Source organism: Panthera uncia, chromosome D4, assembly GCF_023721935.1.
Source record: "Panthera uncia isolate 11264 chromosome D4, Puncia_PCG_1.0, whole genome shotgun sequence".
Taxonomy (NCBI): Eukaryota; Metazoa; Chordata; class Mammalia; order Carnivora; family Felidae; genus Panthera; species Panthera uncia.
This window is the reverse complement of record NC_064807.1, coordinates 83,701,523-83,719,070: the sequence shown is the minus strand read 5'-3', so window position 1 is coordinate 83,719,070 and position 17,548 is coordinate 83,701,523. Positions and strand designations below refer to the sequence as shown.

General features: G+C 47.9%; 2 protein-coding genes across 4 annotated transcripts in view; one reads left to right on the top strand and one right to left on the bottom strand.

Annotated features, from left to right (window-relative positions):
* The window catches only part of RPL12 (ribosomal protein L12), a 534,927-nt gene that overhangs the window by 58,192 nt on the left and 459,187 nt on the right, over positions 1-17,548 (top strand). The gene's annotated exons all lie outside the window — the stretch shown is intronic.
* GARNL3 (GTPase activating Rap/RanGAP domain like 3) overlaps positions 1-17,548 on the bottom strand; it is a 149,947-nt gene that overhangs the window by 19,475 nt on the left and 112,924 nt on the right. For both annotated transcript variants that reach the window (XM_049637751.1, XM_049637741.1), the window contains exons 16-23: positions 15,394-15,509; positions 13,457-13,561; positions 12,347-12,421; positions 8,899-9,010; positions 4,233-4,331; positions 3,765-3,881; positions 2,826-3,001; positions 1,189-1,347 (exon numbers count right to left, since the gene is read on the bottom strand). In XM_049637751.1, the coding sequence (XP_049493708.1) occupies positions 1,189-1,347; positions 2,826-3,001; positions 3,765-3,881; positions 4,233-4,331; positions 8,899-9,010; positions 12,347-12,421; positions 13,457-13,561; positions 15,394-15,509 (959 nt within the window). The remainder of the gene's footprint in view (positions 1-1,188; positions 1,348-2,825; positions 3,002-3,764; positions 3,882-4,232; positions 4,332-8,898; positions 9,011-12,346; positions 12,422-13,456; positions 13,562-15,393; positions 15,510-17,548) is intronic.

Below are 17,548 nucleotides of genomic sequence, written 5' to 3'. Positions count from 1 at the left end.
AGAATTCTGCAGTCTCTTGGACCTAGCGGAACAGGGCTGGAGGAAGCCTGTGGGTCTGGAAGTTCTCATCAGGAACTACGCCCCACTCCACGGCATCCTTGTCCTCGGTACCTAAGCCGGAGTGTTGGCTGTGCACCACGCAAGCCTCACGTGGCTCCAGTGTTATCTGGTCTTGTTCTGCGTGACAGGGGCCTGGATCCTGTCCAAACCTAGGACATGCCTGCGCACTGTGCAGCTCAGGCTGGAGGCAGACTCTCGTCCCTTCCTCCTTTCCTAGGGGGCCTTTTTCAGGGATGGAGACCCGCTCCAGTCACCTGGTCTCCAAGCTGTGTGTGAGTCTGCAGGACTACGGAGAGAATAAGGCCCTTGGGGTGTGAATGGCCAGAGGTTCTTGTTGGTGTAGTTACTCAAGTTGAGCTTTTTGACCCTTCGCTTCTCCTTTATGAGGAAGAACAGAATGGCAGGGGGAGATTTGGGAAAGCTGAGCAGGGAATGGGGCAGTTAGATTAGATTGAACCAGTTTGAGCAACAGCAGTGGCAACTTCATGTGGCACAGCCCACCGAATGTATCACAAAACAGTGCTATGATCAATCAGACCTAATTAAAAAAACTTTTTTTAATGTTTATTTACCTATGAGAGACTGTGAGAGACAGAATGTGAGCAGGGGAGGGGTGGAGAGAGAGACAGACAGACAGACAGACAGACACACACAGAATCCGAAGCAGGCTCCAGGCTCTTGAGCTGTCGGTACAGAGTCCGATGTGGGGCTCGAACCCACGAACCATGAGATCATGACCTGAGCTGAAGTCGGATGCTTAACCGACTGAGCCACCCAGGGGCCTCATAAATGTAATCTTAAAGACATCTTAATCATGGTGGCGCCTGGGTGGCTCAGTCGGTTGGGTGTCCGACTTCAGCTCAGGTCATGATCTCACGGTTCATGGGTTTGAGCCCCGCATCGGGCTCTGTACCGACAGCTCAGAGCCTGGAGCCTGCTTTGGATTCTGCGTCTCCCTCTCTCTCTCTCTCCCCTCCCCCACTCACACTCTGTCTCTCTCTCAAAAAAATGAATAAACATTAAAAAAATATTAAGAAAAAAAGACATCCTAATGATGGCATCACAAGGTTAGAGGAAGCACTCCTGGTCTTCTTCGATTTTCACTTGCCCCTACACCTGCCAACTCACCCTGTTGGCCTCCACGTGGTGCAGCCGAAAGGCCTCCCCCGTGCTCTCATTCACCACATCGAACTGGTGTCGGTAAGCCACACAGATGAGATTGTCACTCTCTTCAGTCGGCCCATCTACTAAGGTCATCACCGCGGGAGAGTCGGACAGACAGATCTCCTGTGGTTGATGGTGACATGGAGAAGGGGTCAGGACACAGAGCAGCCGTTTTCATCAACCCTCCCCCCCACCCCCCAGCCCCGCCTGCCCCCCTCCATGCAGCAGAGGGTCCCCTCCCCAGGCAGGGAAGGTGGAGACCGGGAAAGAGGGGCAGGGACTGTACCAGACTCCCCCCCATCAAACCTGTCCTCAAAACCCACAACTGGCAAAAGTGATTCAATAGTATGGTCCACATTAGCTCTCAGATAGTCCAGGCCTGTCCTATGATTTAATAATAAGAAAATAATAATGGCTAACCTTGTCGAGCACTTAACACAGTGCCAGGCACTGTTCTCCCTGAATCCTCCTAACAACCTTATGAAGTAGATGAGGCTTTCTTCTATTTTATAGATAACGAAAGTGACGCTCGAAGGTCACATGACTTGCCCACACTCGCACGGTTAAATGTGGTAGAACGAAGATTTGAGCGCAGGAGAGCTGATACTCCACATAAATGTACATGCTCTACTCGAACAGTCATTAAGATGGCTAATTACTGTATTAAGAAGATTAACACCTAATTAGAGCAAGATTTTAACTTGTTTTAACTTAACTGTTATGCTGTTCAGTCCTTAAATTGAATGTGAGCAGAAACTGATATGCATAATTCAGGCGGCTTTAATTCTGGCAAAAATAATTGCTCAGCTCATCCACAGGCGAAGTTTGCCTTAGTGGCCAATGTGTGACACAGGTCACATAACGTACGAACAATTTAAAAAAGGGAAGAGACAGTGAGAGCAGGAAAGGGACGGGGCCCCCAAGGAGGCTTCTCTCGCAAGGTCCCACCCTCAGCGGAGCCCTAAATCCTCTAAGGCAGGCCGGGCAGCTTCTTCCACCTCCGCAGCCATCAAAGCCACTATGGTCTCTTGCTAGGATCCTGCGTTAGCCTCTTAGAGGGTCTCCTCCTTTACGCTCAGGGTTCCCTCCATACCCTTCTCTGTCCAGCAGCCAGCAAAATCTTTTCAAAACACGTCACTTCGCTGCTTCAGCCCTTCCAATGGCTGCCCCTTCTCCCTCAGAGTCGAAACCAAAATCCTAGCAACGGCCTTCAAGGCTCTCTGACCTCCCCGCCTTGTTCCCTTGGCTCCAGCCACTGCGGCCTCTTGACTGTGCCTTGACCAGGGCCTCCGGTCCTTAACTGGCTGCTCCTTCTGCCTGGAACCCCCTTTCTCCAGATATGCTCGGCACCTACTCCCATATTTCACTGGATCTCTGCTCAAAGGCAAAGCAGAGATCCCTTTGGGAGAGGGCTTCTGGGACATCCTTTCTAGAACAATGCTCCCACCACCACTCATTGTCCTCTCCTCCCTCAATCCACTTTATTGTTTTTGTTTTTTTTTTTTTTTCAATATGAAATTTCTTGTCAAATTGGTTTCCATACAACACCCAGTGCTCATCCCAACAGGTGCCCAGAGAGGAGATGTGAAGAGCAGACCCACCCTGATGTACTGGAACTCCTCCACAGGCGACTCGGGCAGGGGACACAGCAGTGAGGTGCTGGTGACCCCGCCCGGCTTGTTGTGTTTCCTCGTAATCAAGAGCAGTTTGTTCCGGATGGCGACAACGATCCGCAGCTCTCTGCTGTGGTGAGTGTTAATGGCGTACAAGTGGCAGCCTGGGAAGAGAAATAAACGATGCTGACACCAGACAGGAGTCTGGAAGCTCCCGGGCTTCAACAATGTGGCGGTCCCGAAGAACCCTGGAAATGAAGCAGAACTCGGGGAGAATGCCTGAGAATGTTCCCACCACCAGACAGGACGGAGACGTGAGATACAAATTAGGCTGAGTTTCAGGAAAATTAAGCAAGTCGTATTCCCTGTAGCCTAGAGTTTGTGGTCTTAGCTTCGAGCCCACGGCACCGTATGAATGAAAGTGGCATGTGAGCAGAGCGCCAGGAGCCAGAGGCTCAAAGTCTCTCTTTGCAGATCTGTGAACAGAACTCACCTTAGCTTCAAAACTTTCCTCTCACACAAGGCCTGGACTTTCCTCTAACCGTCCACATGTTGTTCTACCTTTCAGGCTTCTCTCTCTCCCTCTCCGCCCCACCCCCCCCCCCCCCCCCCCCCCTCTCTCTCTAATGTTTGTTTATTTTTGAGAGAGAGAGAGAGCCCGATGCAGGGCTCAAGCTCACAGGCTGCGCCATGAGAGCATGACCTGAGCCAAAGTCGGACGCTTAACCAACTGAGCCACCCAGGCGCCTGACCCTCAGGCTTCTCTCAGAGGAACGGTGATACGATCTTGGTGATGTCTCTGAGTAAAAACCAAACCGATAAAATCAAATTCCCATGCATTTTCATCTCCAGGGAAATCTGGGCAGTCCGAGGAAAAAAAAAGAATTCATTGAACAGAAAGCGCCCAAATACGAAGACTCCGGTCACCTTTTGTTTTCTCCAGCTTGTTGTCCCTGCAGTCACACTTGCCCTTCACGGCCTGTTTGCCCTCGACGGCCTTGTGCACGGCGCTGAGCCTGAAGACAAAGAGGCGGGCGTCTTTCCCTGTGAGAGAGAGAAGGTGGAGGAAGAGATTGTTGGGAAGACGGGAAGAGCAGACGGTGCAGGCAAGCTACTGCCACAGAACTAGGAGCCGAGGTGTTCCAGAAGTGGGGAGAAACCCCACGCCTGCTTTCCCCAACCGTGCACTGAAGGATGTGCCCCGCCACCCTCCTCCCTCACCGTCCCCTCCTCAGAGAACACAGGGCCGCCCGGGGACCCAGAGCACCGGGCACCTGTGAAGCAGTAGCTGGCGTGACCCATGCAGTCGGACCCTCGTGACCCTCACGGTCGGCCACGGAGGGCCACACGCTTCTCCCCCATCTCAGAGGACGCTACCGGGAAGGGAAACATCACCTTTGTCAGCTCTGAGGATCAAAAGGTCCAGGGTCTCCAGCACGTGTATCTGTTTTACTGGCAGGGTCTTGTCAAACACGGGCACTGACGGAAGGTCATCTGGAAGAGGAGACGTGGTCACCCTGACACTGTACCCAGCCTACAGGTTCAGAACCTGTAACACATGCCTGTGAGTGGCTCTGGACCCCAGTTCTCTCTAGGCAAGGAAGGTCAGCTTCTGGAGCGTTCGTAAGGTCTACACAGTAAGTTCAAGCCCTATGCTCTCAGGGAGAAGGACTGACTTCCTTCCTCTATGTAGGGAGCAGAACAGCGGGGCCTAGAAACTATATTCTCCTCTTCCATACTCGGCAGAGAAAAATCCGCATCCCTCCATCCCGGTTCTTACTGGCATTGTAACCAAAGGACTGAACAGCAAGTTAAAAAAAAGTACAATAAAAAGCTCAGCCATTAAGTATTATCTTATCTTTATGTAATGTTCGAAATTGCGTCATTTCTTAGACGATTTTGTCTAAAACCAAAATTCAACCAAAACTAAAATTTCCTTTTGTATTTAAAGCAAATACAGACACACCCTATTCCATGCCTGTGTCTCTACCCACAGGAGTTTACCTATAAATTTTCAGTGTTTCTCCGTAGAGGAATATGAAATCTCCTTCTTAGACAAAAATGAGAGAGAAACGTCAATGAAGTTGCTGAAATGACAGGAAAAAACTAATTGCAATGGAAACGTTCAGGAAGACGTCAGGTGAATGGCTGATCAGAGACTGCAATGATACTTAGGATTTGTTTTTAAACTTACTTAGGGGGGACTTAAACTGCTAGCAATTACTTTGTTCCTGAGGGTCCCTAGGACACAGAGGGCTACAAAAAATACTAAGACTCTTTCATAAGCAAAGGGTCTGTTTTGAGTTTGATGTAGAATCGGCACAAGGCAAAGAGGTTCTGGGATGGTGGAACATTTTAGGCAGGATAAGGGGCTTCTTCTTAATCTGTGCTTTGTCTGACATTTAGGTCTTCAAGTGTTCCTCGTGGCTGTGGGTCTGGGTTTGTTTCTTTGGTTACAACTGAGGTGCGTGGGGCCCTGAGGGTCTTGGCTCTTCTAGAAATCTGTCTGGTTGGGTGGGGGTTCATCCCTCCCTGGATGGTGCCCAGGAGAGAACAGATTTTTGTTGTCACGACAGGGTTAATAACTGCCTCACAAGGGAGGGCTCTCCCGCTCCCTCCCGCAGGGCAGGCCGCAGGCCGGTGGGGGCTCTGGATTTGTCAGAGCTCAGAACCTGCTAAGTTTTTGTTAGACAGAGGGCTTGCTCTAGCTCCCCTAAATTACCACGGCGAATGTAAATTCTGTGACAGCCCATCCGGTGGCTTTCCTACCCTCCTCTACCCTCTTCCTCTACAGAAGTAACTGAATCTCAGGCTCTTTGTGTTTCTGCTGGCGGCAGACGTGAATTTCCAAAACATGGGATGATCGTGCCAGTACCCATCTTCACACCAGACTAAGCAACCACGGTCGTTCCCTTCTGTGAGTGGCAGCTGACATATACACAGGGCTTCCTTAATGCCAGGCCTCGATGCGGTGTTTCGCACGTTCTTTAACTGAAATGCCCCAAGGACCCGCTTAGGCAGCCACTTCTAATACTCCCATTTAACAGACGAGGACCTGAGGCTCAGGGGTGCTAGTGACTTGTCCAGGGTCACGTCTTGAACATGTGGAGCCCCAGTCTGTATAGGGACAAAGCCCATACTCTTAGCCTAGAGGCAGCACCGCAGCCCTATGGATTGATGGTGCCATCACACAAGGTTAGGGTTAGGGGACTGTCAGGAATTCATACATGACAGAAGCACTTCATTTGACATTTAAGACAGAGGGGCACCATGTAGCAGCCCACCTCTCTACAGCGTGAGTTGGCATTTCTTCTCCATCAACTCTTCTACAGGTGGCTGAATAGGTTTATACACAGCACAGGAAGGAGGAAGCAGGGATATGAGAAAGTGACGCGTGGCTTTAACGGCTGTTTCACTGCCATGTTCTCCTTCTTGGAATCTCTTTATGAAGAAATGATCTTTTAGAGCTGGCTTTTTCTATTACTGCAACCCCAAAACAAATGGCGGCAGCATAGTTAATCAGGGTGTAGTCTGCCTTCAAAGTAGCTTTTGCTGCATTTAGAATACAAAGGATCTTTGAGTTTTAATAACGACCTTGAAAGAAGCAGACTCTCAAGGGGGTGGGTCTAATGAAATTAAGCAGCCGCTAATGGGACAGAGTGGAACCTGGCCTGAAAGGAAATGGAGAGATTCGGCTTCACGGAAACAACTCATAACATGATTAAGTATCGACAAGAAAAAGGTAAACAAAGAAATACCTAGAGGATGAGGACTTCGGAGCACAATGAGGAATATAAAGGAAGCCTGGAGGGTTATTCTCTCCTTAACAAAAGCAAACAGGGCTAGCAGTGCTGCACACCCAGGAAATGAAAACAATAATCTGAGGAATAAATCCAAGCTCGTGGGTGTATGTGGCTGCATGTGCGGCAGACAACTTCCCTCAAGGTGGAAGAAAAGAATTGCCTGGCACATCACCAGGATCCTTGTATCTGACACCTCCAAGAAATTTTGGATCCATAAGGCCGAAAATTGCAGAAGGGGACGTGGTGATCTTCATTTGGATTTGACATTTAAAAAAAAAAAAACAAAAAACCAGAAGCAGAGAACTCGAACAGTTTTTAGGCAAGCCTTGCAAATAGTCATTGTAAAGCGTGTTTTCTCATTCCTAAAAACAACCAAAAAGTAGAATGTAATACTTTTTCGATCAGAACATAATTATTTGCGTGGGACTATGTTTTTTTTTTGTTTTTTTTTGTTTTTTTTGAAATCTGTGTTAAGGTAAAGACAATAACATTGGTAGAGTTTAATTTGATTCTAAGAAAATGTAGTTGGTTTAGTGGGAACAGCGCTGGACTAGGAACCACCTCTGGCTTCCAGTTCCGGACGTGCCGCTAACCAGCTGTGTGATCTTGGGCAAGTCACACCATTTCTTTAGTTTTTTCATCTATAAAATTAAGAGATGAGACTAAACGTCTATAGTGTGTTACTGTTTTGTTTTGTTTTAATTATTTTATTTGGTTGCACTTTTGGCAAAACCTATGGATTTTGTTACCTTTTAGCACGTCCAGAGGGATACTGTAAAGGTAATAGCTGCTGTTTCCTAAATTACAACTCTGTGCCCGACACTGCTCTAAACATTTAACGTAGGTAATCTAATGTCCACAATCCCTTCCTGTTATGATCATCTTTCCCATTTTATTTCATCAGTTTTCATTATTGTAAACTAGTTTTCAGCTGCTTAAAAAACTCCCCCCACTTCAGAGAAACCTGAAGCCCACGGAGGTTAAGTTTTCTTCCAGATCACAAAGATTCTCTAACAGTATTGCAGTTTCTAAATTAAATATCTAATTTCAATTCTCAGCTTACAAATTTTAGATCATCTGCCTTTTAGTAAATTAGTTATATATACGTTTATATAGTTATACACACACATACTTAAATAATGACGTTATGGACACACAACTGAAATATGCATCAAAAGTGACAGATGAAGTCAGAAATAAATCTATTATGAAGCCTGGTCCGCCTCTCCTGTCTTCCCACAGAAGGCACCTAGCACAGGGCCTGGCACACAGCAGGCACTTGGGAAACCTGCTGACAGCGTCTGAGGAGGGAATGAAGAAGGTCGTGGCTAGGGCTGTGGAGACGCTGTTGTTTTAGGCATCTCTCAGTGTTGGCTTTCCGAATCTCATAAAACATCAGTACGGAAACGGAGACTGGGTGGTCTGTTTCTGTGCTGTGGAGGACATGTCCTTGGAAGACAGACTCTGTGCCCATGGCTCCCTCTGAAGCCCCAGGAGACGGCTTGCTACCAGCGTTTAGCCCCTTTAACATTCACTGGGAGTCTGGAAAAATCCAAACGGGCTTCCTGGTGGAAGGGCCCGCACAGTATTGGAGTCTAAATGAAATCCCCATCAGAAGGTGAACTCTCTCCACAGCATCCTCCCCAAGGACATGTCCCACTGGCAGCCGATCTGTGCTGACAGGGAAATGACCACCTCCCCAGGCACAGTGATCCACCTGGTGGTCAGAAAGTTTGGTTTTGTATTAAGTTGATATGTGTCTTCCTGTCATAATCTGTGTCTATATCCATCCTAAATGGGTTATCTAAGATTCTTATTATTTGTTTTGGACACCAAGTACTTTTTGAATCAGAAACCTTGAAAAAAAAAAAAAAGAGCTCTGATAGAGGGCATGTCACTGAGGTAGGAGCTTGAAATACCAACGGTGTCCTTGTTGATTTAAGGTAAAATGGTGGAATCATGATAAGTAATGACCAAAAAGGAGATTCCTTTTGTGGGTCATTTGATGTCTGCAGACTAAGGAGATTTGGGGAAGGGATAAACCTGTCATGCACGACTCACCCTCTGGCTCGCTTGTTCAGAATATATTCCCTCTGCTTGTCCTGAAAAGAAGGGGTTAATTTTGTAAGGAAAGGAAACCTGGCTAACCTCACTGAGGATGATGCGTTTATCTGCAGGGAGTTGGCTGGCGGTCACCCGTCTTAGAAGTACTACAAATTACACAAAGAAAGACATTTGAAGGACAGCTACTCACTAACCATCCACTAGCAAGACGCCAGCATCAGTGGAAACCAGCAAGGCCTGGCCCCAGGGATCCGCACACACGGCTTCGTGAGGGAAATTACTGCAGAAACACTGGGGCTCCCAAGGCTGCGAGGTGACAAAAGCATCGGAGAATAAGCGCACCGGAAAGAATACACCACGGCCCCTCAGATGGAAAGGTACAGTACACCGTCTGCAACAGCGACCCACGTATCCCCAAACTCTGGGAGCTGAGTGGGCCCTGGACTCAGTTACCTTTCTCTCTCTCTCCCTCTTTTAAAGATTTTATTTTTAAGGAGTCTCTACACCCAACGTGGGGCTTGAACTCACAACCCTGACATCAAGAGTCACACGCTGTACTGACTGAGCCAGCCAGGCGCCCCTCAGTTAACTTTCTTGGGAAGAAAGGTCTCCTTTCAAATACATATGCAGTAGGAAAAGAGGGAAGTCACAAGTTCCTGGCACCATGACCTGCCTCTATATGTAATAATGTTCCTCGGGGCCAATCGGAGCATTGGTAACGTCTTCTAAGCACACGTTTTTCTTTAGTACTTGAACTTGGACCAACTGCTGCCTATTTGTATGGAGAATTCACATTAGGTCTTCATAAAAGGAAGATCCATATAGCCTCCACACAAAAAAAGCCTGATTCCTGTGTTGCTGCTTTGATAAAATTATGAAGTCATATACGATGCAAGAAGTTGACATTGTCTGAACATGAAAATGCTTACTGACCCACTTAAGGCTAGAGAATCTTAAAAAAAAAAAAAATAATAATAACACCTGTTTGTAAGAATCTGGAAAGTGCTGCCGACAAACGTATTCGTGCTCCCCCACGTGACGTATTCATACCTTGTAAACTCTTCCCCTTAGTCTCATGCTCGGTTCAGGCACCAGAGTTAGCCTCCCTCACTGCTGCCCCAGAGCTGAGTGGGGACGCCTGGGGCCGGCAGGCACCATTCAGTGGGTCCTTAGTTACACCAGAATTAGGGACATTTTCAACAGAACCATTAGCTTCCCTCCAAAGCACGTGGCTTAGCCTCAAAGGACAAAGATGTTTTTGGAGTTTCTCAGGGACAAGTTAAAGTGTGACATGTTCGCTTTTACTCTCAATTAGACGTGCCACCTGGGGACGGTGTAAGACCCGGTGTATGCACACGGGGGCGTGTCTGTACGCACTGGGTGAACACACGTTGGCATACTGAATGAATGTAGAAGTGGGGGCTGTGAGGTCGCCTTCAAAGGCATTATTTGGGATAATATACTGTGTATATTACCACGCTGAGAAAAATGTGCTCTCCCTTTAAGAAACTCACAAGCCTCAAAGTGAATCTTCTAATTGCCAAGATGAGGCTTAGGCTGTTCTGGGAAGATCACACAAAGAATGGGACGACATTTTACAACCTGGAAAGGGCCACACCAGTTCGGGCCATTAATTGGAATGGCATTTCCCTTAAGAAGATGATTGGAAATTCTGACTTTGTGGCTTAGAACAGGAGGCCATGGAAAAGCAAAGACGTCATAAATGTCAGCTAGCAGCAGCCATTGACATCTGAACGTTAGGCAACACTAAGACCGAAAAACAACCCTTAATAACAAAACTTTCTCCGAGTGGAGGACACAAATTTGGAACATTTATGCAGAACAGGGGTTCTAAACCCAGGAGATCTAAGGCTCCCAGGGAATCCATCAAGAGCTTAAGGAGGTCTGTGAAACCCTGGAATTATATTCGAGATGTTGTGTACATGTGCCATTTGCACATTTTAATGAACTAGAGTGTGGGGGAGGGTGTCCACTGATTTCATGGGTTCTCAAAGGGGCTGGGGACTCAAAGTTGCTTGAGGATGTCATGTATGAAGTGTCAGCGATAAGAACTCAGACCCAGTCCCATAGAGGCTCTGCTCTGAGGACTGATGGCATTTGCCATCGCACCGGACTCCCTTCTGCCACGTGAGGGGCGTGGTGCAGACTCTGTGGGGAGAGAATGAGGCCTTCAGGTCTTCCTGCCCAAGGGCAGGACTCCTTGCCGGTCCCTCTAGGAATATTAACACAGCTCATGAAATGACAGATGCCTAGGAGAGTTGACAAAGCCTCCTCTTTGGAAATAAAACACTCTTGGGAGCAGCATGAGGGACTCTGGCCTCCACAGAGCCGACTGCACAGAAGTCCATGAGGGCCTCTGGGGCCCTGTTTCTCCAACGAAGGCCTGCGGCCAACTGGTAGGTTATGCACTGATGGAAAAAATGGAAGCTCTTTCTTTGCTGTTCACTGGTGAACAAGTTACCTTTCCACAGCCTTTCATTTTTATGTATGCCTCAGAACTTCTTATCGAGGAGGTTACTAAATCCTGCTGGAATTTGGTATTTATACAGCTCTTGGCAACATTGAGAATTCTACCATTCACACAAGCAAGCCGATAGCGGGAGTTTGGGCAACCTTTGGAAAAGATGCTTTGCCATCAATCTGGCCTTAAGTTGGTTGTGGTTTTCCAGCATCACTTGTATTTTGAGCCCATCGTTTCCCTGAAACCAGACTTTATAGTGTGTTGGGTCTGCAATTCAGATGCAAATCATTTATAGCTTCATCACTAAAGTAAATGCGTTCGTAATTCTTCTGCTTTTATAATGGACACTTCTCTAGTGATGCTCTGTCCGTGGATTTGTCCCATTTAACTATCTGTTACATACTTGGAACACGGACATAATTAAGTACATCGGGAATGGTTTTACAATACAAAATCATGCAAGTAAGTTTATATGCAATTTTATTGTTTTCTCTTCTCTTTTTGATTACCACCCTAGTTTCCTTACCCACCCTCCCCCCACCCCGCCAAAGGAAAGTGGAAGTCAGAAGTAGATACAGAGGCCACAGAATTTCTGGGGTGGCTGAATGAACTATAGATTAAGCAGCCGTTTCTCAACTGTGGTCTTCGACCAACAAGCATCAGTATCTCCTGGGAACTTGTTAGAAATGCAAATTCTCAGGGCTCACCCCAGACACTCTGGAGGTGATTCTAGTATACACAGAAGCTTGGGAAACATGGCCCTAGAGCTTTGCTTTGAGTGTGTCCAGGCACCCCATGAGAGCTTGTTATAAATGCAGAATCCTGACTCCTCCCCAGAGCTCTTGAATGGGACGTGCATTCGGTCACTATGTCCAGGCGGTCTGCACACACACAAGGCTTGAGGAGCACTGCTCGGCCCTGTCTGCCTGACCAGGCCTGGCCCACCAGCTCTGCTCCACTTAAGCACGCAAAGGCACACACACGCTCTGGAAATTGGGGACTCTCACTTACTGTTCCTCAATTTTATGTGGGGTTTCCCCTGAGGGCCCTGCAACAGACAAGCTCTTCTCCCTCCTGTCCCACACATCTCTAAGAATTGCAATAGCTTCCCTGATGACAAAGGACATTCACAGGCTAACTGGAGAGTATCATCAACTCACCTCTTTTTTACAGATCCCCGAAGCCACCAAGCTTGACGGAGCGTCCCCTCTCACAATGGATTTCAGTTTTAGTGCCTTACAGGACAGAGACCTCTTTTAAAGTTTGTTAGCAAGCAGTAATGGAACAGTAGGTTCAACACTTGTGATTTGAAAAATGTTTAATAAGACAGGAGTAATTTCAGACTAAAGTGTCAGGTTCCCACACTGCCTTATCACTGAAGACACGGCATGCAGCCAGCTGAATATGGTGAAGCCCTAACGACAACGGCCCAGCCCCCAATGACCCAGAGGCCATCCTGTCATTTCAATTAATCAGTGTCTCAGTGCAGGGATTTCCACACTGGGAGACTGACCCCTCCTCAAGCTTGATGAATCAGAATCTCTGAGAGCAGAGTCGGGGCGCCCCTGTCACAGAGCACCTGTTTGGTGCAGTTACTTTGGCCTCTTAGCTTTCCAGGGTCACTTGATTCTGCTTGGTTCTCTCCTCTGGGTCTGAACCTTAGCTGCAGCTGGCCACTCTCCTTCTCTGTGTTGACAAGAGATCAAGGAAGAAAGCTGTGTCACCTCCCAGAACTGAGACATACTAATGTCATGTGGGAGTGAGGCAAAGGGGGAACGATTTCCTCCAAAATCTGGAATCAGATGCTAACAGTGAGCCACCAAATTCTGAGGATTGCTTCCAAGCAGCGGGGTGGGAATTCGGGTCCACGAGGACGCCACTGCTCTGTGCTTACTCCTGCCAGGGAGAAGTTCAAGGTGCTTTTCCCACAGTGGCTCCTCACTCTTCAGAAATGCCCAGGAGGTAGGCAAATGGTACATGCTCCTTTGACAAGAGGGAGCTCAGCCTGGGCCTTGTGACTCCCTGCTTCGAGACAGTGGTACTCACTCTTCCGTAGAAAGCTTTGCTCCCCCCACCCCCACAGAGCTACGCCTATGTGGTTATCAAAAACCTCACTCGTGGTTTCCACGGTAATCCTAAAAGAAACTGCAGAGCTCCCACAGGAGTACAAAGACATGAAATTCTTTGCAGGCGGGCCAGCTGATTGGCCCAGTTGTGGATGGGACTCACAACTGCACATCTTGCCAAAGAGGTTTCAGAATAAAACCCACCTGCCCTATTCTAACAAACTCTGCCTGGCGGGCCTCCTCTTTCTTCCGTGCGGACTTGGGCGATTCTGGTAAGACGTCACTAAAAGATCGTCTGTTAAGCATGTTCTAAAAAAGAAAAACAAGTCACGGATTCCAAAGATGGTTGTCAAGTCCCATCCTTCGGCTTCTCCTAACGCACAAACCTATTTGTCCAAATGCTATTTCAACCTCTGTATCCGTTGACGCAATAAGCATTCGTGGGGCACGGCTTGTGTGCCAGGGTCTGTGCTAGATGCTAGGGGTCAAAGGCCAACAGGTGGAGAGCCAGTTGCTCCAGGGCTTACTAACTTCCCACTGGGTGACGGAGTCACCATGTTGCACGGCTCCGGGGATGCCATTCTCAGAGAGCGGCACCCCTTCCCCCACCGCCCCCTGGCACAAGGCGTACTGAATTCTGCGTGAATGGCGCCCCTTGGAGTCGTGTGACTGTAACTCTCTCGGTGACTTTGGGCAAGTGAGTTAATTTACGGCTCTTGGTGTCTTTGTGTGGCTAATACCTGTCTCCGAGGCGTGTTATGAAGACCACGTGAGGAAGTGCGTGTAAGGTGCTTAGCACAGGGCTTGGGCGCACACACAGTAAATGTCAGTTCTCTTCCAGTGCACAGTCAGAGAATGGGCACACTCATTCAGTCAGCAAGCACTGACTGATCACCCACCACTCTGCCAGATGTGCGGTGGCGGGGTGGGTGGAGGACGGTGATACACAGTCTGTCCTTGCAGAGCACAGTCTAATGGGGGAGACAGATTAAGGACTGGATGTCATGACTGGCACATGGGAGAATGCCTACGGAGGGGAAATACACAGAATGTGAGAGTGCCTAATATGGGGACTTGGCTTCACCGGGCGTTGGGGAAGGCCATGCTTCAGCTGGGACCTGAGGGGCCTCATGTCTTCATCTCGATACCCTCTCTGCACCCCTCCCTGACCTTAGGGAAAAAAGGGGATGGACGGATTAGTGAGCCTGGCTTGCTCTTTAGCGCTTGGGGCTGGTCTAGACCGATCCCTGCAAGTAGTTAGGATGTACTGGCCAGCCAGAAGTCAAGGGGTACCTATAAAATGGTGGTGGTCCCTGTGCTGAAGGGAAAGGATCACCTGAGCACCAGCTCATTTGGATATTCTTCATCTCCCCATGTGAGCACCTGAAACTGATGCCGCACGTTATTTACGCACATCACTGGTGGTTCCTTTTGCTGGAGTTTATGAACGCAAGGAATCTAGGGGAGTCTCCTCACTTGTTCTGGGGTCTCTTGTTAAAGGCGGGGAATACTTCTAAGTAGCACTACTTTTACTCTGCATCAATGGGCCCGTGCATCTGGTGATCTCACACTGAGTCTGGAGGATTCTAAAGAGCCCGAGGGGCCCTGGAGGCCCCGGGCAAGGCACTGGGTCCCATCAATGTGGAGATACCTTCAGCCTAGGAAGTGCCTGGCACAAAGTGAATCTGCAGTAAATGTAAATACTTGTTTCAGTGCCTGAATATGGGGCTGGCCGGTAAATCTCGGGAAAACCTTAAAAAGCTCCCAGTGTCTCTCCCAAATCCCTATTTTTGCCTATCCATCAGCTCTATGTCACTGGTAATGTACCACCAAGGACAGGCACCCCCAAGAAGCACTCTCGAATGCTCCAGGGATTACGGATTGACACTCATGCCCCCAGTCTGCACCTCCATTCCCACAGGTCTGTGGTTTCTGAAAACCACGTTCCTGTATATGGACATTCCACACTCTTTCTTGTGGTAACAACGAGAGAACCAGTGTTGGCCATGGTGGCCACAGTCCGGTGTTAACAGCAAGGATCAAGGCAACTCCTGTGTTTTTCTAACCAGGACTCATTGCTAGGACTGGTATTCTTAACCCAAACCCATGAGAAGGAAAGAGGACCATGGACCCAGGGTTACCTTATGTAAATCTGGCATCAAATCCTGGTATAAAGATCGAATCAACATATCCAGAGTACGTCGACGTTTCTGGGCAAATGTTGGGGTTTCCAAAGTGGCTTTTTCACCATTAATTACTAAAATAAATCAAATTATAAAGGGAGTTACGAATACTAACATGCTATTGAAGAATGTCCTTCTCAAGGAAACTCTTTACAGTGAATGCCACCCACTTTCCAAATACTGGTATTACCACTGGCACTACCCTTCCTTCATGGAAGAATGTTTAACTCTCTAAATTTTTCTATCCAAACCCATAGTTCATAGGTATCTCTGTCTTACCTTTCCCGTTGGACTTCAAGCTTCCAGAGCAGAGGGTGTATCTAATTACTTGACCTAGTACACACCCAACCTGCCCCCATCTAGCATTCCTCCCTCCCTCCCTCCCTCCCCCCACTCTATCCATTCATCCATCCATCCACCCAAACATCTACCTACCCAACCATCTACACACCCATCCAACACATGGGCCAAACCACCAGGATGCCATTTAACAGGATTAAATATGTATTTGCTACATTTTGTTAGGAAAAATAACAACAGCCTAAGCAGAGTACTGGGGTTCTTGCCCTAATGGAAGTTTCTTCTGGGCAAAAAAAGCTGATGGTTAGTGGGCTACAGACACTAAGGGTCAGGAAAGTGGAGTGTCCAGTTCCACATCAGACCACAGAACAGAAAGTGTGCAATAGGGGTTAGGAGCTTGAAATCAAGACAGTTATGGGTTTGAATCCCAGCTGTGCTGCTACATTCTTAAGAAAATTATTTAGCTTCTTGGGGGGGGGCTCAGTTTTCTACCCTGTAAAATGGGTATAACTGTATTTCCTTATAGGATCATTGTAAGAATTTAAATGATATAATACATATAAAGGGTTAGCACCATACTAGGCATATCGAACTGAATAAATGTTAACTATTATTTTTCTCATATAACGTGCCAAAGGAAGAACAGTGTTCACAGACTGAAAAATGAACTTCTTGGGCCCAGGCATTTCCTGGATAGGATCTGAGTGCTGGGGACAAGCTGGGCTTGTTTGTGGTAAGATACCTCTTAAGGAAATTAAACTGAATGCATTTAAGGCACACCCATTATTTTCTCTTAATTCTGTGACTGGAAATTTTTTGTTTGAGGATATTATTTCCTTAGTGCCCCAGGAAAAAAAAAAAATCCATTTTAAATGACCTGTTTCAGCCAAATAAAGGGAAAAGATTAAAAATCCTGTTGAAACGCCGTTTCTTGTGATCTTGGAGTTTCCTGCCTGGCCTTCTTCCTCTCTCCTGTTAACATCCAGTCTGGAATTCAAAAAGACTTTGGCTCCCCTGGCTTGTACCTTTTCTCTCAGTCCATCAATCCCTCCTGGTCCTTCCTGGCTCCGTGCTCCATTCCTTCAACGACTCTCTTCACAGCCCATAGATCGACTTCCATGTTTTCCACTAGATCGACTGTGCATGTTTTCAACTATAGATCAACTGAGGCCTTTGCCTCATTCTACCCAAGCATCCAAGGGTGCTGCTCAAAGTCACTCTGTTGACTGACTCCATTGAAATCAGCAGATATACCAATAAGCTGGGTTCTTAGGCTCCTGAATCATCTCTAATCATGGTTCAAGGGCTCCATGCCTGCAGCGGCCCTGTCCCTGCTGCAGACGCTCTGTAAAGACTGCCTACCTCCTGAGCCCTGGCTTCCAAGATGCTCCCCATTTCTAGCTGCTAAACCTATTCTCCGTTGCTGACTCTGCTTCAGGTCTGTTTCTTGCTCTCTACCTGATCCTCTGGTGGACCCCCATTGTAAGATTCAGGCAATTTCACATACCACTTCAGATTTTTGGCTTGTTTCTAAAACTCGGAATATCTGGCAGCACTGGGCGTGTCTTCTGGATGCAGCCTGCGAGCCGGACTTACAGCTATAATAACCAGGCTATTCCGGGGAGGGAGGAAGCGAGCTCTTGGGGTTCAGAAGATGGGGGGCTCAGGGTCAGGTGTTTGAGAATTATCGGTGGAGCTAAAATGTATGCTCACCAGCTAGTGAAGACTGGATGGCCAGGTTCTACACGTATCATATCCACATTCTCTGTGGGTCTGTCTTTCTCATGGGCGCGTGCGCGCGCGCACACACACA